This window comes from Geotrypetes seraphini, chromosome 6, assembly GCF_902459505.1.
Source record: "Geotrypetes seraphini chromosome 6, aGeoSer1.1, whole genome shotgun sequence".
NCBI classification, from domain to species: Eukaryota; Metazoa; Chordata; class Amphibia; order Gymnophiona; family Dermophiidae; genus Geotrypetes; species Geotrypetes seraphini.
In genome coordinates this window covers 178972640-178994259 of record NC_047089.1, presented here as the reverse complement: position 1 = coordinate 178994259, position 21620 = coordinate 178972640, and the positions used below count along the sequence as shown (strand labels likewise).

The 21620-nt window shown below is 45.7% G+C and overlaps 1 protein-coding gene across 5 annotated transcripts in view; it reads right to left on the bottom strand.

Annotated features, from left to right (window-relative positions):
- The window catches only part of LOC117363089 (fumarylacetoacetate hydrolase domain-containing protein 2-like), a 40762-nt gene extending 27482 nt beyond the window's left edge, over positions 1 to 13280 (bottom strand). For 2 of the 5 annotated variants that reach the window (XM_033950359.1, XM_033950361.1), the window contains exons 1-2: positions 13133 to 13280; positions 3678 to 3951 (exon numbers count right to left, since the gene is read on the bottom strand). In XM_033950359.1, the coding sequence (XP_033806250.1) occupies positions 3678 to 3951; positions 13133 to 13223 (365 nt within the window). In that variant the 5' untranslated portion in view covers positions 13224 to 13280. The other 3 variants (XM_033950360.1, XM_033950362.1, XM_033950364.1) reach the window with 3 other exon arrangements.
- Positions 13281 to 21620: the final 8340 nt, after the last annotated feature.

Here is a 21620-nt window from a genome sequence, read left to right as displayed (position 1 = left end):
GCCACATACCTATCCAGGTAGAGAGAACCATATAAAATGCAGTCTGATCCTTCCTTTATGTGGGTACTTGCACTGAAATCAATTAGCACCTGAAGTTTGCTGAAGACATAGATATTCAATGCTTGTGTCTGTACGTGGCCCAACACTGAATATTTGAATCATTTTCCTAAAGAACACTTATTAATTGCAATCTGAGTGGACTTTGTTGTAATGATTTTTTGCTGTTATATATTGCAAGCTAGTTAGTTCTTTTTTAGGTGGGGTATACATTTTTAAAATTAATAAATAATTTATTCAGCAGCTGTCAGTGCTTTAAAAAAACACTGTTGACTGCTGCCACCTGAATATTGACCTGGAAGTGACTAGGCCACTGTACAAGTCGATAGATACCACCTAGCATATCGTATTCTGAAGGCCTTACCTCAAGAAAAAAAAAAAGTAGAATTGAGATAGTCCAGTGAAGACCTACCAAAATAGCGTCGAGTCTGAAACAAAATTTCTATGCAATAAGGTTTAGAAATCTAAATATGTGTACCCTACAGAAAAGACGAACCACGGAAGACACAATGAAGATATTAAAATACACAAGAATGGAACCTGCTTCACGGGAAAGAATATTCCAGAACAAGTGATCATAATAAGAAGCTCTGAAAGGGCATTCTGAGGAGAAAGTTCAGAAAATATTTTTTCAGAGGAAGAATGATAAAAATATGGAGACCCTTGGCTAGGTAGTAGTGGCTAAGGTGAGAATTCAAGAAAGGCAATAAGCGCTTGCTAACCGCAAAAGACACCCATAGGAATATAATGGGCATCTTTAGCAGTTAGCATGTGCTAACGTGATTGCACTATTTATCTATTTAGATTTCTAGCCCGTCCTCCCCAGGAGCCTAGAACGAGTTACAGCTATACATTCACAATGTTTTCAATAAAGACAATTTAGGGTACATACACATTATTTTGGTATAGGACTAGGCATACGAATAAAGGGTATATTTACATTATATTGGCTTAGCACCCTTTATTGAATTCCCCTTTAAAGAATTTAAGAGGGCATGTAATAAAAATGCATGCTCCTTTTATCGCTGACGGGTCGCATACACCTCTTTCAAATAATCGTCTTCCCCAAGTGGCTATATCTTTTGCAGACGTTACTGTTATTCCTCCTGAAGAAGGATATTGCCTGTCTCTGTAGACTAGTTCTTTCCTTTTGTTGGGGGGGAGGAGGGGGCAAGAGAGGTAAGATGAACAGGGCATTTCTACAGGGTTCTTAGTCCATGGGTGGTTTGGGTCATCTTTATAATCTGGCCTATTTGCTCCGTCATTTGCGGGACTGGCTTTTTGACAGCTCCCAGTACACCAATGTAGCTCTAGAAAAGGATTATATTTTTCCATGGAATCTGATCTACCTTCTGCATGGAAGCATGACCAGGGTGCTGGCTCCTTAGTTGCTGAAGTGGGGAAAACAGGTTAATATGAAAGGTGAATAGTGCCACTGCAGTGGTTCCCAATCCATCTTTTTGGGACACACTTAACTACTTTGGTTTTCAGGATATTCACAATGAATATGCAGGACAAATTTATATACAAAAAGGGAGTGCATGCAAATCTCTCTCACATGCATATTCATTGTGGATATCCTGAAAACCAACTGGCTATGTGTCCCAGGGATTAGGCTGAGAGCCACAGTCCCAGGGGGAACACAGGCATCTACATGGATGGGCTGTCTGACAGACTGTGAAAGTACAAACAATTCAAAAGGCTTCACCACTCAAAATTAATAAATTTAAGGTATATCTCTGTTGCAAGATTCTATAGATAACCACCTTAAATAAGCTTTTTGTTAGACCTCAGCGGGTAACTGTGTGCACAGCAAACTCCACACACAGATTAGCAATACCAATTTCTTCATCGGTCCAATATTCTTTAAAGTGCTAGTGTTTAATATTGCATTTAAAATTTTTTAAAATTATTTCGTGTCCTATAAGAGGGGAAGAACGATTGAAGAGATACCGTCTTTTAATAAATTTGAGATTAAGAATAAAGATCAGGAAAGTAATTTTACCCATAATACTTGCGGCCAATGCCAATGGTGTATACAGGCAATGACAGGTCCCTGCTGGAGGATTGATCCAGGCACAAAGAAAAAGTATTATGCAACATCTAATACATCCTGCTCGAATACCTGTGTAGTATATTTGATCAAATGCTCATGTGAGTTCTTATATATAGGGCGTACGAGTATGAAAATATCTATTAGGCTGACAGCATAAATCAAGGATTAATACAAATAGTGAGGAAGCTCCGCTGGTTCAGCACTGGCATGAAAAGAAGCATAGGATTAGTGAAATTAAATGGAGGGTGATTGATGAAGTTAAATCAGGGTGGGAGGGACTATTATAGAGAGACTTAACTTTAGAGAACAAAAGTGGATTTTTACCTTGAACTGTGTTAAACTATCAGAGCTTAATGCTGAAATAGAGTGGATGACATTAATTTAGAACTCCAATCACGATCCTCCATGTCTCCGTAGGGTTTGTCCTTTGATGTTACTACATAATGATTTGCTACACTAAATGACGTCAGTACGTTGTTCTTTGAATTGAATATAAAATTAAAAAACGCCGCAGTCATGTTTCCAGATAGAACTTAACGATATGGGTGACATGGAACCGGCAAGTTAGAGGTATACTATGTATTTATAGTATGCTTTAAAGTTGTTTCTTTATCTAATTGAAATGTGGAGAATATTATAAATAGACTAAGAGTTTTTAAAATATTGATCACTTTTTCTAAATTTGTAGGGGGATTTCCTTGAAACAGCCTGTGGCGAAACATAGTCCTATATCGAAATATGTACCCCTAGCCGTGTTGATGAGATGAGATGAGTATTTATTTAAAACTAAATAATTAAAAAAACTTTAAATGCATTATTAAGCACTAGCACTTTAAAGAATATTGGACCGATGAAGAAGTTGGTATTGTTAACCTGTGTGTGTAGTTTGCTATGCACACAGTTACATTGCCGAGGTTTAACAAAAAGCTTATTTAAGGTGGTTATCTATAGAAGACTGTGAAAGTAGACTTGTCTGGAAGGCTGAAAGTTCTCTAATTAACTAAAACTCCTATCAAAAATGCAAATGCCTCAGTACTGGGTTAGGCAGACAGGTTACATTAAAGATTTTGAGGATTTCCCTGTAAAAGGTAGCTATTTAGATCATACTGAGATATTAAAATCAAATTAGCAGCTGGCTCTGTCCTGGATAGGGATGAAATCTTGCAGGTGGTCACACACTGTGGCTAACAGTTAAAAGGTTTCCTTATCAATCAGCAAAGAATAAGTATGGCAACCTGGAGAGGTCGGATGGTCTTTTTCTGCCATCATTTATTATGCAATTACAATACCTTGTAAAAGACCTCATGCCATTTTTCATTTTCTCCTGTGTAGAAAGTACAGCTCAATATGCCTTAGAGACTGCTTCACTGATCTACACAACATATTTTATACTCTCAATGTTACACAAAAATTATAAAAATACTGCAAAACAAATAATTAAGAATAAGACCATTTGGGGGGAATGGTGTATTTTTAAAGTACACAGAAAACCAGGTAGAGAATACACAGGGCAGATAGCTCTTTTTGCTTTATAATCCACCGTGACATAGTTGGACTTTGGTACCTCCTTGCTATGCTCAAAGCTGCATCTCCTTCCTCCAGGAATTGCCGCATCTGTCGTGGTAGTGAAGGGTCAAAGGCATTTAAATCAATCACATTCCCCCCATCCTTGTCTTCCAGACCAATTCTAGACTCTCCTGTACCCTGGATCTGGAACTGGACCAGTCTCATTCTGGCTTTGGCACTGAAGGCTATCCCCCTTGGTTGCAAACAGTGGAGTCTGCAACTCTGAGTTACAGCAGCTTGATATGCAGACTTGAGCAAGAAGCACATGAACCCTGCGAAAGATTAAGAAAATAATAGTGAAGCACCTATATAGTGACAGACTGCAGATATTATAGTATGCCCCTCTCACCAAGAATAGATCTGGTTTTAGAGCACTGCACTGCATTTCCTGTTGCACCATCCATTGATACTTACTAGGAAAAAGTGTGCAAACAAAAATTATTATTACTATAAAAGGCAAATTCAAGGCTAACATGAATTCAAATTTAAGCAAATCCAAATTACTGTGGAGATGGAGAGAGAGAATTACCCACTCTAAACTATCTCTTTTTTTTATACATCTGATGTTAAATCTGCTTTGATTCTTGTATGATTCCTCTACTGAATGTCACTGCTGAGAGGCTATGTGTCAAAAATGTGAAACACAGACGCTGACAGTAGCAATTACATACAATATATCTATAGGAGGTATGTAGCACACAATGACAGTTGCATGCATATTACCCACAGGAAATTACATTTTATGTTTAAAGTTTATTCTGTTTGATATACTGCATCTCAGCATATGCAGTAAGGAGAAATTAGGTTCTTACCTGCTAATTTACTTTCTTTTAGCTTCTCCAGACCAGTAGAGGTTAACTTTACGAATGGGTATATATCTAATCATGACCAGCAGGTGGAGACTGAAAACAAAACTTTGGGACAGTATATCCTAGCCCCTCCTCTCTATTTCCCTCAGTCTGCCGAATAGCCAAGCAGAACCAAGAACTGGAAAACAACAGAGAGAAAAAACAATACTCCGAAAGGAGTAACAAATAACATACCCAAAAATGCTGTTGGAAAATGCAGAGGAGAAATTCCCGAAGGAAGAAGGTCCCCACAGCTCGCCAGCTAAGCCAGCCGAGCCACAGCCGCTGTTCTTCAATTCTCCCCGGCCCTAGAAAAATACTAGAACCCGCAGCAAAAACCAAAAAACTGCCCGCGCAACAGCCCCAACAACAACAACAACAGACAGGGTGGGGACCTCTACTGGTCTGGAGAAGCTAAAAGAAAGTAAATTAGCAGGTAAGAACCTAATTTCTCCTTCTTTAGCACTCTCCAGACCAGTAGAGGTTAACTTTACGAATGGGACGTACCAAAGCAGTCCCTCTCACGGGCGGGACCCCCGAAGGGCCGATACCAGAACACGCTCACCGAACACCGCGTCCCGACGCGCCTGAACATCTACCCGATAATGCCGAACAAATGAATGCAAGGAGGACCAAACCGCAGCCTTACAAATATCCACCGGAGGCACGAGCGACGACTCAGCCCAAGAAGCCGCCTGACCCCTAGTGGAATGAGCCTTGAGAAACTCCGGAACCGGCTTCTGACTCAGAAGATAAGCGGAAGCAATCGTCTCCTTGATCCAGCGCGCAATAGTAGCCTTAGAAGCGCCAGCCCCCCGACGAGGACCCGCCAGAAGCACAAAGAGATGATCGGAGCTCCGAAAATCCCGGGTCCGCTGCACATAAGCATGGAGGACCCGACCGACATCCAACTTGCGCAGCTGTCGTTGCTCAGAAGAACCCTCCCGACTACCCAAGACCGGGAGGACCACCGATTGATTGACATGAAAAGGAGAAACTACCTTCGGCAGAAAGGAAGGAACAGGCCGCAAAACAAACCGCTCCTTCGAAAACTCCAGGAAGGGAGCCCTACAAGAGAAAGCCTGTAGCTCAGACACCCGTCTAGCGGAAGTAATGGCCACCAAAAAGACCGACTTCAGCGTAAGGTCCTTCAACGAACAGCCATCCAACGGCTCGAAAGGAGGGCGCACTAGAACAGAGAGAACCAGATTGAGATCCCAAGAGGGAATCGAGGGCCTTATGGGAGGCCTGATCAACTTGGCCGCCCTAAGAAAGCGAATCACATCAGGAATGGCTGACAAACGCTGACCTGTCACCAGCCCCCGAAAAGCCGACAGGGCCGCCAGATGAACCCGGAGAGAAGACCAGGCCAGGCCCCTATCCAGGCCATCCTGCAAAAACTCTAGAATGTTAGGCAGAGAAGCGCGAAAAGAGACCACTCCCCGCGCTCGGCACCATTCCTCAAAAAGACGCCAAACCCGTACATAAGCCCGAGAGGTAGAAAGCCTCCGGGACCCCAAAAGTGTAGAGATCACCTTGTCGGAATATCCCTTCTTACTCAGGCGGCCCCTTTCAATAGCCAAGCCGTAAGACAAAAGGGAGACGGGTCGAACATGGGAATGGGACCCTGCGTCAGAAGATCGCACCCGAGAGGCAGAGGAAGAGGATCCGCCACCAGATGCCTCACCAGATCCGCATACCACGGACGACGAGGCCAATCCGGAGCCACCAAAACCACCAGCCCCGGATGGCGAACAATGCGAAGCAGTACTCTGCCCACTAATGGCCAAGGAGGGAACACATACAACAGCCCCTCCGTTGGCCACGGTTGGACCAGAGCATCCAGACCCTCGGCCAGACCGTCCCTGCGACGACTGAAGAAGCGGGGTACTTTGGCGTTGCCACTTGTAGCCATCAGATCCATCAGGGGCTGCCCCCAAGCACGCACTATCAACTGAAACGCCTCGGCGCCGAGACACCACTCTCCCGGATCCAAGAAGTGACGACTGAGGAAGTCCGCCTGAACGTTTTCTACCCCGGCAATGTGAGAGGCCGAGAGGTCCAGAAGATGCGACTCCGCCCAAACCATGAGCCGAGCCGCTTCCTGCGCCACCAGAGTGCTCTTGGTGCCCCCCTGACGATTGACATAAGCCACCGCCGTGGCATTGTCCGACAGGACTCTGACCGACTTGCCCAACAAAAGGGAGTGGAAGGCCAACAGCGCCAGCCGGACCGCCCTGGTCTCCAACACGTTGATCGACCAGGAGGCCTCCTCCGTGGACCAGGTTCCCTGAGCTGAGTGACCCAGGCACTGGGCCCCCCAACCCAGGAGACTCGCATCCGTAAGGAGCACCGTCCACCGCGGAAGATCCAGACCCACCCCCTGAACTAGGTGAGGGGTCCGGAGCCACCAACGCAGACTGCAGCGCGCCAAGCCTCGCAGGGGAACCGGAACATCCATCCCGTGCCTCTGGGGAGACCACCTCCGGAGCAGAGCATACTGGAGAGGACGCATGTGGGCCCGCGCCCACCTCACCACGTCCAGGGACGCCGCCATCGACCCCAGGACCTGGAGGAAATCTCGCGCCCGAGGACACCGGGACGCCAAAAGCAGGCGAATCTGAGATTGCAATTTGCTCACCCGGGCCTCTGGGAGGAAGACCTTCCCCAAGGAGGTGTCGAACAGCACCCCGAGGTACTCCAGACGCTGAGCCGGAACCAACCGACTCTTGGAAAGGTTGACCACCCAGCCCAGCGACCGGAGAAACTCCACCACCCGAGCCGTAACCCGGGAGCTTTCCTGCAACGACTTGGCCCGAATTAACCAGTCGTCCAGGTAGGGGTGTACCAGGATGCCCTCCAACCGCAAGGCTGCCGCGACGACCACCATCACCTTGGTGAACGTCCGGGGAGCCGTGGCCAGCCCAAAGGGAAGCACACAGAACTGATAGTGCCGACCCAAGATCGCAAAGCGCAGGAAACGCTGATGAGAGGCCCGAATGGGAACATGCAAGTAGGCCTCCGTCAGATCGAGAGAAGTGAGAAACTCCCCCGGCTGAACCGCCAGAATGACCGACCGCAGCGTTTCCATACGGAAAGAGGGAACCTTGAGAGCCCTGTTGACCCCTTTCAAATCGAGGATGGGCCGAAAAGTCCCCTCCTTCTTGGGCACCACAAAGTAAATGGAGTACCTGCCCGTGCCCCACTCCAGGGGGGGGCACTGGAACAACTGCCCTGAGATCTAGCAAGCGCTGAAGGGTCTGGCGAAACGCCAGCGTCTTCCCAGGAGTCTGACATGGAGAAGCGAGGAAAAAATCCGGCAGAGAGCGGGCGAACTCCAGGGCATAACCGTCCCGCACCACCTCCAGGACTCACTGATCGGACGTGATCTCGGCCCATTTGGGAAAAAAGTCGCGCAGCCGGGCCCCCACCGGAACCAAGGGGGGCGCCGGCAAGGCGTCATTGTGCAGGACGGGAAGCGGGGGAACCGGCGGAGGGATTCCCTGCCCCCCGACGGGCCCCCCGAAAGGGCTGCATGCGCTGGAAGAACCGACCCCGGGAAAACCCCGGAGACTGGAAAGAAGCAGCCCCACGCCCAGGGCGATACTTGCGAAATTCCCGCAAACGCCCCCGGGCCGCACCACCCCGAGACGCCGGGCAGGCACGGTCCTCCGGCAAACGGGGAACTTTCGAGTCCGACAGAGTCTGAATCAACTTATCCAAGTCCTCTCCAAATAAAAACGACCCCCGAAAGGGAAATTTAGTAAGCTTAGCTTTGGACGCAGCATCCGCCGCCCAAGCGCGCAGCCACAACACACGCCTTGCGGCCACGCCAAAAGCCATAGACTTAGCCGAGATCCGCACCAAGTCATACAGAGCATCAGAGAGGAATGAGGCAGCCATCTCAATCTTCGCCACCTCCTGATCCACCAGAGACCAGTCATCAGACTCTCGATCCAAGACCCGCTCCGCCCACCGAAACACGGCGCGAGCGACCAGTCCCCCACAAATAGCCGCCTGGACCCCAAAGGCAGAGACTTGAAAATTTTGCTTAAGGATGTTCTCCAATTTGCGCTCCTCAGAGTCCCGCAAGGCAGAACCGCCCTCAACAGGCACGGTATGCCGCTTGGAAATAGCCGAGACCACCGCATCCACGACTGGCGAAGCTAACGTAGCCCGATCCCCTTCAGGAATGGGATACAGGCGAGCCATGCTGCGCGCCAGCCGAAACGGCGTCTCCGGCGTTTTTCACTGCTCAAGAATAATATCCCGAATATCCTGATGCATAGGAAAAGAGCGGGAAACGGAACGGATCCCTCGTAACAGAGGGTCCCCCACACGCGGAGTCTCCGGCGGCGCGTCCTCAAAACGCAAAACCGAAGAAACCTGTTGAATAAGGTCAGGCAGCTCATCTCTCTGAAAAAGGCGCACCACGGACGCCTCGTCACTGGAGAACGGGAAACCCGACAACCCGCCACCAGCTTCCGTCCCCTCCAGAGGGTCCTGGAATTCCTCAGAAGGGTCCAGGTCCTCCTCCAGACCGACACGTTCCTCCGACCACAAATCCTCGTCCCACGACACCCGCGGACGCTTGGACAAGAGAGGCGGCGGAGGGGACGTCACGTCAGACGAGAGAGGCAAAGCCGCAGGGAGCGCGGAGGAAATCCCACCCCCCGAAACCCCCTGGGCGCAACCGGGACCCCCAGCCGCCTGAAAATAGGCTTTGCATAAAGAAAAGAAAAAATCAGGGGAAAAACCCCCCGAGGGTCCCAAGGGACTCCCTGCCACAGCAGGGGACCCAGCAGAAACCTGCCCCTGCTTAGACAAAACAGGGGGAAGGTCACCTGAGGTGGAAGACAAAATGGAGGGGCCAGACAGAGAAGATGGCGTCTTTCCCACCAAAACAGCTCCCTCCATAGCCTGCAGCGGCTGAGAGACCTGAATAGTCTCAGCCGCTAAAGCAGGCAAGCCGGCATCAGCTGTCAAAATATCAGCTGAGAGGGAATCCTCTAAAACCCGACCGTCGGCGGCTCGGGGAATCCCTCCGTGGGCGGACGGAGAAGACCGGGCTTCTCCACCGTTCCCTGCCGACTCGCGAGGCACCATCGGCGGGGAGCTCTGGGCGCCTGCAGCCGCTGCCGACGGAGCTCCTCCACCGCACCGGCCTGAACACCGCTTGCACAGGCCGGCCGCGAGTGCCTCGCGTCTGGAGCACAATGAGCACTTTTTCCCTTTAGAAGTGCTCATTGCTCCATACGCGACCTAGCTGTAAAAAAGTGCCGGTTAGATGAAAAATACAGTAAAATACAGTGTTCTTAAAGGGATACAACCCTCCAGACCAGCACTACCTCAGGATTTTTTTTTTTTTTTTTTTTTTTTTACAGAACAGACTCCACAGGCTCTCTAAGCAATATGCCTTGCTTGATTTAGGGGGCAAGGCTTACTGCTGAGGCTCCTCTAAAAAAATATGGGGAGGTGGAGGAAGTGGGGGGAGGGACCCCGCTCGAGACCCGCCGGGTTTGACACCCCCGAGGTCGGACGAACCCCCAAACAGAGTCCGTCCAAGCTCCGTCCGGCCAAAAACAGGGACAATAAACCCCCTAAACAAATTCCAACAGCCCTACCAAGGGAGATGGGTACAGATCACATCAACACCTGCTGGAGACTGAAAGAAGACTGAGGGAAATAGAGAGGAGGGGCTAGGATATACTGTCCCAAAGTTTTGTTTTCAGTCTCCACCTGCTGGTCATGATTAGATATATACCCATTCGTAAAGTTAACCTCTACTGATCTGGAGAGTGCTAAAGAAGGCAGTTTACAAAGTCGCAAATTAATAGAAAAATAAAATTCATTTTAAATAGAAAAATAAAGAAAAAAAACCCCATATATGGATAAAAATAGGATTAGGCAGTATGTATCAGGGGTAGAAAAAACTTAGATCTGAATTTTTTGTCAATCAGACAGCTCAGATTTTTCATTCTCTATTGTAACACCCATATTGTCCATGACAATTACAGAAGTCTTTGTGCATATGATGAGAGGTGGGGGGCGGGGAAAGGCTAATGTACACAGACTATATATGAGATTTTGGAGCAGAGGTGTATGATGAGTTCAGGGTAGCAAAATAATGTGCTAAGTCAAGAGTCAAAGCCAAAGAGATGCTAGACTTCACAGAAAAACGTATAACCAGGTATAACCTGTATAGGTTATTAGTAAGGCCTCAGTTAGAATATTGTATTAAGTTTTGGAGGTTGTATCAAAGTAAAGATATGAAGAGGCTAGAGGCGGCCCAGAGGGAAGCAAACCCAATGAGATGGAGGTCTGCGCTGGAAGAAATAAGGAATGGGCATTCAAGATGTAAATGGTTTTTAATGTATTTATTAGGAATTCACTCAACTTGGTGTACAGCAAAAATAAGTCAAACAAACAACAGACAATCTCAGTAAAAATATTCAAATTACAATACAAAATATGGCATAGTATGCTACATTACAATGTCAATGCAATATACAATAAAACATTTTAATAGACAAGGTGTAAGCAAAGATAGAACATATAGATAGATAAGAGAGTAACAGAAGTTAAAAAAAATAAGGGGACTAATTTGAAGAAAGTTGCACAAATATGCACTTTATAACCTAGAGGAATGACACAGAAGATACCATAAGGATGTTTAAACTCTTAAAAGGTATCAAGATACAAAAGGAAATAAACCTATTGAACTAGGAGACTTGATATGTACGGTAACTGCAAGAAGGAAGTCTCAGGTGCAATGCTGGAAAATATCTTTCCATGCAATGCATGGTTGTCTGGCTTGCCTTCCTAGAGGAGATGGTCAAGACAAAAATGGTAATGGAGTTCAGGTAGGAGTGGGGTATATAGAAGACATACCCATAAGGCAAGAAAAAGGAAGCCAAGCATTAGATCAGTGTATCGCAAATTGTGTGCCATGGTGAGATTCTGGGTGTGCCGCAAGATGCTGGCAAGGAGGCACCCACTGACTGCTTACAGGATGTGCCTCAAAAGATTAATGAGGGGCACAGAATAAAAGTGAAAGGGGATAGATTCAACAGAAATCAATGGAAATATTTATTTATGGAAAGGGTTGTGGAAGCATGGAGCAGCCTCATGGTGGAGATGGAGATGAAAACCGTATCTGAATTTGACAAACATTTGGGACAAGCACATAGGATCTCTAAGGGAAAGGAATATATAGTAGATGGTTTAGATGGGAGACTGGACAGGCCATATGGTCTTTATCTATTTGTTTGGATTTATTAACTGCTTTTTCATGAATAGATTCACCCAAAGTGGTTTACAGTAAATTGAATATTAATCAGGTAATGAGTATTTTCTCTATCTCTCCTGGCAGGCTCACAATTTAACTGTGATATCTGGGGCGATGGAGGATTAAGTGATTTGTCCAGTCACAGAGAGCAGGCTGGGATCAAACTTACAACCTCAGGGTGCTAAAGCAGAAGCTTTAATCACCAGGCCACTCCTCTATTAGTCATTGTCTCTGTTTTTATTTTTAAAGTTACAAAAATGGAGCCCCAAGTAAACTTAGAGAAGAGGAAGTAGCAGTTAAGAAGCACTGCTTGCTGACTCCTGCTTTGGACTGAAGGACAATGTCCTGTCCTAGGGGAGTGAGAACAGACAGAATTATGAGAGCAGAGGTGCCCCTCCTGCTACAGACACTTCTCTTTGTCAGGTAGGGCTGGGGTTAACCAGCACAATTGCTCTGGACCCTCGTGTCATAAGGTTGAACGCATTGCAAGGAGGCTTTGGGCTCTCCTCCCCAGTGTTTGCTATCAGGGCAAAAATCTGCCTTGCAGGCTGCAAAATTACTTGACTAGATTGTAAGTTCTTTTGAGCAGAGGCTGTCTTTTCTATATTTTGGTTCACAACGCTGTAAATTACTCCTATGAGGGAGAAGAACCCTTCTTAAATATCTTAGCCTTACTGCACACAGCCGAACCTATGCCCAATGCTGCCCTAGTTCTTTTTTTTTTTTTTTAAATTATTTATTTATTCAATTTTCAAAATACAATTCAAGATTTACTTGTACAGAAAGCTTTAAGTCAAGAAAATAAAACCACAACAATATTATAAATTAAGGAATACCAATTAACTTAAATCAGCTCAAGTCCACAAATGATCCAAAATGTAATTATAAACGGAAAAAAGCAAAGAAATATTATTAAAGAAAATAGTGCAAGTCAGCTGGTAAGGACATCTTAAATATTCTATACTCCTCCATTCTTTTCCTTCTCTAGCCGAGAAAGAGAAAGGAAAGTTGTCAACTGGTAAGGCTCAAAGAAAACATATTTTTGGGAATTATATTGTATAACGCATTTACATGGATATCGCAGGAAAAAAGTTGCTCCAAGAGCTATAATTCCCGGTTTTAACAATTCCCTAGTTCTGTCAACTATTCTCGGTATCTCTAAGAACGCTTTCTCTCCTTTCCCCACTCCACCAATTGGGCATAGATTCTCAGAGATACCAAGTCACACGCATTCGGAGAGCAAAGGACCGGTCTCCCCTCCCCATACTCTGCCATCTCGCCCTCTCTCTCCCCAGTGTAACATATCACATATCTCACCCTCCCGTCCGGGTCCGCGATCCCAGAGAACCCCACCCCTGTCGAGTCGAACTGATTGAGACCTCCCACTACCAATCCCAGAGCGTTCCATTCTCGGTGATCCGTCCCCCTTTCTCACAACCCTTCTTCCTCGGATGCGTCCCGCCTAGCCAGAAACCGGAAGTTGCGTCAGAGGATGGCGGGCCGCTGGAGAACTGGAAAAAAAAAGTTTGTTTCAGGGGAAGACGACACGCCAGGGAAGAAAAGCTGCGGGCGATCTCAAAGACAAGAGAGAGCTGCGGGGATAGAAGTCCGAGTATCGTCTTCTATTCCCTTTGTAAATTCAGCGCAGCCGCTCTTGCCGAACGCTCAGACTGATGCTGCTACGTTGACAGTGACACGTCACGGACCTGCAACAGCAGAGGCCACCTGCTGTACTGGTGCGTGCGTGTGGCGACCGTCACGCGCAGCTAGATCGCTGCAGGACAGGTGAAGGTCAACACACCCACGTGCCAGTGGATCGGGGATGACCGCTAGTTAGAGAATGACAGGGGGACAGATTTTTTCCCATCCCCGCGGGAGCTCATTTTCGCATCCTATCCCAGCGAGTTCTTTTCCGGTCCCTGCCCCTGCTCCATTCCTGCAAGCTCCATCCTCATCTACACAAGTTCCAAACATTTTAAAGGCAAAGTTTACAGAAATGGGACAGGGACAGTGACAAAACTCATTGGGACGGGGAAATTGAGTACTTGCAGGGATTGTCCCCATGTCATTCTCTACCACTATTATTGAAGCCAGGAATCCTTGGACTTGCTACACAGTGCTAATTAACTGTGGTTCATCACAAAGTAATAAATGTTAGCTAATGCATTGGCAGACCCATGCTCAGAACTTGAGGCAGGTGCTAGAGGCAATTGATGCCAGTGCTAGGCCGTGCATTGACTGTTAAAAGGGCATGAGCACAAGGATCAGTGCAGAGTTACCATATTTGTGAAAACAAAAGGGGATATGACCCGCCCCAGCCTGCCACACCCCACAAACAGCTGTATGCAACTGCTTTCAACTCTTAAACTCCCCCTCACTGCTGTCAGATACCTATACCCACTATAATCTCCCCAATCCTGCTGCTGTCAGATACCTATATCCATTATAACCTCCCCAACCCTGAAATGTACTCTCTAAATTAGATTGTAAGCTGTTAAAATGTACAGCGCTGCGTATGCCTTTCAGTGCTATAGAAATAAGTAGTAGTAGTAGGTGGCAGTAGATCGGGTGAGCACAGTGGCATACTTTGTATATGTCATCTCTAGTTTTTGCTTTCCTAATCTCTTCACTCTTCCTTCTATCTAGGGTTATCAGAGTTTATGTCAGTAAAATCCGGACCCCCTCGACCCGCCCCCAGGCCCGCCATTGTTTTCAATGGAAGTTAAACCCAGATGTCTAATTCCGTCCTTCTTTTTCTGGAGCCATATGACATCCAGTCTGCCCTCTCCACCCCTTCCATATGGCACCTGTCCTCTTTCTCATCTACACTAGAGCCAGCATCTCTCTCATTGTTTCTCCATCTTTCTCTACTGACTCCCTTCCCAGCATCAGTTTCTTTCTCATGCCACTAATGCAGTGGCCCACAAGCCAATGGCGACCTACGGAGACCTGGGTGACCTATGCATTTATCCAGAGTGCCTCCCTACCCCCCCGCAAGATCTGGTATTTGCTCATCATTCTTGTTCCCAGCTCTTACTCTTTGGGTTGTTGGCAGCATGAGTAAAGTAAATGCACTGGCTTCGGTGGCCTGGAAGCTTTCTGCTACTACTTCATGTTCCTACATAGACAAAAAGCAGTAGCAGAGAGAAAGCTTCTGGCCACTGAAGGCAGTGTGTTGTCTTCACTCAAGCTGCCTGTGGCTTGAAGAGTAAGAGCAATGTTGCTGGGAACAAGAACGGTAAGCAAGCACCGGATCTTGCTGGGAGGGGTGGGGGTGGAAATTACATGGGAAGGTTAACGGAGAGATGCTGGACTGCGAGGATGGAGAGGAAAAGGAAAGAAAGATGCCAGACCTCCAGGGGAAGAAGGGGAAGATGGCAGACCACAGGAGGGGGAAGGGAAGGCGAGAGCGGTGCCAGCCAAGAGGATGCAAGGGGAGGAGGAGAGAGAAATATGAGGAGGATAATAGATGCTAAACTGCAGGGATGGAAAAAAAGGGAAAGAAAGATGCTAAACCGGGAATGGTAGGGGGAAGAATAGAGATTCTAGACCACAGTTCTTCAACCGCCGGTCCGCAGAAAATTTCTGCCGGTCCGCACAGGGCCGGCGAGATCAAGTCGGCAGTTAAATTTCCTGCCGACTGCGGTTCCTCCTGACTGCGGTTCCTGCTGACTAATGTTCCTCCCAGCCTCAGGCGATCAAGATAGGCTGCCAACGTCGGGGCCTTCCCTCTGTGAGTCTCGCCTGTTTGGAAACAGGAAGTTGAAACAAAATAGGCGGGACTCAGAGAGTGAAGGTCCCGACGTCGGCAGCGTGTCTTGATCGCCACCCCTGCCAAGTTGCTGAAGAGGGCCGCGGGGAAGTTGCGATTAGACCGGAGAGAGCTTCAGATTCAGGTGCAGGTGGAGGGAGATGGTCAGCGTGTGCAAACAAGATCCTGGGGAGCCTTCATAGTGACTTCCTCCCCTCCCACCAGCTCTCCTATTTGCCAGGGCAGTGATTTACCGGCAACTTCCTGCAGGCAAGTACCGAGAGCTGCTGGAAGGGGAGGAAGCCACTGTAGGAGGCTGGGAAGGTGCTGGAAAAGGGAGAGCTGTTACTGGACTTGAAGGAAGTTAGAAGGAGAGATGCTGCTGGGAGGGGAGGAGGGAAAGGGATGGGAAGAGAGTTAATGTTGGATAGAGGGAGGAGGGAAGGGAGAAGAAGGAGAGATGCTGCTGGGAGGGGAGGAGGGAAAGGGATGGGAAGAAAGTTAATGTTGGATAGAGGGAGGAGGGAAGGGAGAAGAAGGAGAGATGCTGCTGGGAGGGGAGGAGGGAAAGGGATGGGAAGAGAGTTACTGTTGGATAGAGGGAGGAGGGAAGGGAGTTAGAAGGAGATATGCTGCTGGGAGGGGAGGAGGGAAAGGGATGGGAAGAGAGTTACTGTTGGATAGAGGGAGGAGGGAAGGGAGAAGAAGGAGAGATGCTGCTGGGAGGGGAGGAGGGAAAGGGATGGGAAGAGAGTTACTGTTGGATAGAGGGAGGAGGGAAGGGAGTTAGAAGGAGATATGCTGCTGGGAGGGGAGGAGGGAAAGGGATGGGAAGAGAGTTACTGTTGGATAGAGGGAGGAGGGAAGGGAGAAGAAGGAGAGATGCTGCTGGGAGGGGAGGAGGGAAAGGGATGGGAAGAGAGTTACTATTGGATAGAGGGAGGAGGGAAGGGAGAAGAAGGAGAGATGCTGCTGGGAGGGGAGGAGGGAAAGGGATGGGAAGAGAGTTAATGTTGGATAGAGGGAGGAGGGTAGGGAGAAATAAAAAAGGAAGGAAACAGCTGGCAGGGAGATTACAGGAGGGGAAGGAGGTCAGGGTGGAATGGAGAGATCAGATGAGAGAAAGGGGAGAGAGAGGAATGAGAAAGTAGAGAGACATTGATGCTGGAAAGGGGGTCATCAGAGAAATGAGAGAGGGATAAAGATGCTAGATCTGGTGTAGGAGAGATAAAAATGAAGAAGGCAGTGAAGCTGGAATGAATGATGTAAAAAGGAGAGAGGAGGATGGACAAGGAAGAGGGGCATAGAAAGAAGTCAGATACATATGGAAGGGGGAGAGGGCAGACATTGGATGGAACGGGCAGATGGTGGAAGGAAAAGAGTGAAAAGAAGATGAAAGCAGAAACCAGAGACAACAAAAGGTAGAAAAAATAATTTTATTTCTATTTTGTCATTAGAATATATCAGATTTGAATTATATATCCTGCTAGAGACATAACTGGGGACTGCAGTATTCTGTTAGCATGATATTTCTATGTAGCATTCTGTAATAATTTGGCTTGTTCAGTTTTCTTGATAGTAGAGGGGATATATGTGAAGGGGAGGGGAGACAGGGGTTTTGTTGGTCCGTGCTCTGTATATTTGTATTTATAAAATCACAATTGTTCAGAATATTGTTTCTTTTTATACTTTAATAAAATACGTTCAATATAAAATCATAATTGCGACTTGTGCAGATGGGATCAGATGGTTTGCGGGGACCGAGCTCACGGAGATGGGGCGTAAACGGGGTTTTTAAATTTTAGTCCTAGTAGTTTGCCGGTCCACAAAATAATTATTTTATTTCTGCCGGTCCACGGGTGCAAAAAGGTTGAAGAACACTGTTCTAGACCATGGGAGGGAAGGAGAGATAAATGCCAGACAAGGGGATGAAAGGGAAGGAGAGAAAAGAAATACCAGACCACAGAAAGGGGAAAAGGAAAGAGATGTCATACCACTGGATGGGGAAGGGGGGGAGAGAGAGCAGGGAAGGGAAGGAGGAGAGAGTCCAGACTAAGGTAGGGGGAGGGGGGAGGGGAAACAGAGATGCAAGACCACAAAGGGGGGAAGAGGGAAGTGAAGGAGGGGAGAGATATATGATGTACAGAGTATACCTACTATTAGCCTTTGTTAGGTACATTTGTTGTAGGAAATAGCCCCAGTGGACTTTAATTTGGTTATTTATCAAAGTCCCCTGATTACTGATTATCTTCCACATTGTAAAAATGTGTAAAAGAAAATATATATAATAAAATTATTATTGTATAATATACAATACAATCTTTATTTGTATACCGCCAATACCTCCATGAACTTCACAGCGGTTTGCATAAGTAATTATGGTGATACAAATTAAAAACAAGAATTAAAATATTTAGGAATCATTCGCAACAAATTCTTGAAAAAGATAGGTCTTTAGGTCTTTTTCTGAAACGTTTAAAATTAGATTGCTGGTTTATATTAGTTGGTAATGCTTTCTACCATTTTGCTGCTTAATATGCCCATGTGGAGTTAAAAGTTCTATTATATCTAATGTTCTTAATAACTAGATACTGAAAAGTATCATTGTTTCTTAGGTTCTAAGATGGGTTATTAGAGAATTTAATGAGATGTGACATATAATCAGGAGTTTCTCTAAACGGTATTTTAAATAGAATACAATAGAATTTATAAAGTATTCTCCCTTTTATAGGAAGCCAGTATAATTCACATAAATAAGATGTAATCGTATTACTTTTATTCAATCTGAAGGTTAATCTAATGGCCGTATTCTGAAGCGTTTGTATAATATCCTACAATACATTCACAGAAGAGATGCAGGGCAGGTTTCTGGATTATTGTTATAACCTCCCTGCATATTTATTGCTTGAGTTAGGCTTTTGTGATCTAGCATTTTGTACATTATTCCATCATTTTTTAGGACACTCCTTACAGCTATACCGTTGCTGTTAGAGTTATAAACACTCTTCCATTGGCTTCCATGCATTTTTGGAACCCCGGTTGGAGCCAATTCTAATTACAAGGATGTAAGTAAAACTGCCCAGGATTCCAAGAATACATAAAAATCAAAGTACCACCAGTAGGATAAAGGCATACAATTTCGGTGGCAAGACAAATGCGTGCAAGACAAAAGCACGCGGACAATTGCACGCTGCGCAAATGACTATGAACCTCCAATTTCACTGTGAATTGCTATTATTAATATATCAATGCTATCAAGAAGCAACAGCAAATTGTTACTGAAGAAAACAAAAGTTTTATATGGATAAATCAAGTAGAAGGATTAGATGAGTACTTTATCTGATCATATTTATGTAGAAAAACTTTTGGAGTTAGTTGAGCTGGGTTTTTTAAAATGTTTAAATCCGATAGGCCCTCTTTTACTAAGCCGCAGTAGAGGTTTCTACTACGGGCCAGGGCACTAAATGCTTCAATACTCATAGGAACTCTATGAGCGTCAGAGCATTTAGCGCTTCAGGCCATGGTAGAAACCTCTACCTTGGCTTAGTAAAAGGGGTGGGCTGCTAATTTTTTGGTATTTCTCTTGCTCATATATGTAGTTTTTATTTGGGACAGAAGGGGTCACTGTTACTGCGTACATAATATAAAGAAGACAGATACAGTACTTGCAATCTCTTAATAATGCCACTTGCTCACATGTTGAGGAAATGGACTAATACTGGGCCTGGGTGTTTCTGGCTTTGAGTAAAATGCTTTTATTACACACTATTCTGAATTTCAACAATCATCCAAGGGCAGAGGCAAAGAAAGTTTCAGAAAACAAAAGGGGGAGCTAAAATACATTTCTAAGTGTATTAACTTTTCATGAGGGAGAGAAACAGTTTGATATTTATGGAGTACAAGCTGTGCCTGGGTCACCTATCTGGTAGAATCTGTAAATACACTTCTCTGAATCCAGAACTGATTTGCATCCTTCTGGGGCTTTATCGAAACCATCATATCTGAAAGAGAGACAAAAAGGCAACTACAGGTATCTTGGCACTGCTTACAGTGGGGAGATCATATTTATTCATCTGTTGAAATGTTTATAGCTCTGTGGAGAAACAATATATAAAAATAAAATACATTTATAATTCACATACAAATCAATAACACCCAAATTAAAATAAAATACATCACTCAATATAGTCGCAAAAATACCATCAAGCATATGTAACTTGATACAAAGTCATAAAAACACAGTAAAAATCAACTGAAAACTAACCAACATAAAAACCAACCTAGCCCATAACATTTCTCATTATCCCCCCTTTTACAAAAGCGGTGAAGAGGTTTTTAGTGCCAGGTAGTACACTGAATTCTCTGCGCTGCTCTGACGTTCTTAGGAACTTTATGACTGTTAGATAAGCGCAGAGCATTCAGCTTACCGGCGCTAAAAACCTATTCCACGGAGAGGGTATAGTTCTAGTCTATAAAATGGCTCAGATGGTAATTACTTGCCCATGAGTGAATGAAAAAAGCAAATAAGAAGAAAAGACCTCTGAATCTCTAGTGCCTCTCAAAAACTTAGCTAATAGCATGCTTGGTTAAGAATTTCAGTCATAGGTCATTAAAAATAACACTGATTTCCATACTTCTCTGCTTTCAAAACCAACTGATAGGAAAACTCATATTTGATATGACAGCAGTCACCCTGAGAAACTGAGATACTCCTCCTTTCCCTCAATTCCTGTGAAATACAAGGATGTGCTCAGCATTAGAATCTAAGCAGTGTGCGAATTTAGTAATTAAGCTAACAAAAATACCCCTATGACTATCCAATTAGTTTATAAGAGAACATTTGTTTATAATCAAATGTTCCTTTAACCTAAATGTGCTGACTGATGAAATTCATCAGTATGCGTGCTGCAATATTCACCCTTTTCTAATAAAATTCCCTCTTACTGAATATTTCTGTCTGTACATCCTTGCTTTTTTTAAAGTAATTATAACTTAAAATATATCTTGGCTTAGGAGTGAAGTTCATTGCTTTCATAGTGTGTACACTATTAACCCATTTGGAGACATTACCCTCTAGAGATAGGAGTTTGAGAGAATTATTGTGCCCAACTGAATTTAAATCTGTAGACAATGTAGATATTGCAGTATGTCATTTTCTCTGAGGTCAAGGAGGATGAGGATACATAAGTACATAAGTACATAAGTAGTCGCCTCCGCCGGGGCAGACCAGAGGTCCATCCAGCCCAGCGGTCCGCTCACGCGGCGGCCCACCAGGCATATTGCCTGGTCAGCGGTCCCTGACTAATTTTATTGCCTTCCTCTACAGTTATCTCTAAACCTTCCACTGCTCTTATCTGTACCCCTCAATCCCTTTGTCTTCCAGGAACCTATCCAGGTCATCCTTGAAACCCTGTACTGTGCTATTTCTTATCACGGCCTCCGGAAGGGTGTTCCATGTGTCCACCACCCTCTGTGTGAAAAAGTACTTCCTTGCGTTTGTTTTAAACCTGTCCCCCTTCAATTTCATCGAGTGACCCCTTGTTCTTGTGGTTTCTTTCAAATTGAAAAATCTGTCTTTGTCAACCTTTTCGATGCCCCTCAGGATCTTGAAGGTCTCTATCATATCTCCTCTGAGTCTCCGCTTTTCCAGGGAGAACAGCCCCAGCTTCTTCAGTCTGTCAGTGTATGTAAGGTTTTCCATACCCTTAATCAGTTTAGTTGCTCTTCTCTGGACTCCCTCAAGCATTGCCATGTCCTTTTTGAGGTACGGTGACCAGTACTGTACACAGTATTCCAGATGCGGGCGCACCATAGCCCGGTACAGTGGCAGGATGACTTCCTTCGTTCTGGTCGAGATACCCTTCTTAATGATACCTAACATTTGGTTTGCTTTCCTCGAGGCTGTGGCGCATTGTGCCGACGCCTTCAATGTCGTGTCTACCATCACTCCCAAGTCTCTTTCCAGATTACTGACCCCATGCACAGAGACACTCCCCAGCATACTATATTTTCTAGAAGGTTTTGGACGCACCTCTGTGTATGTTCACGTCTTCC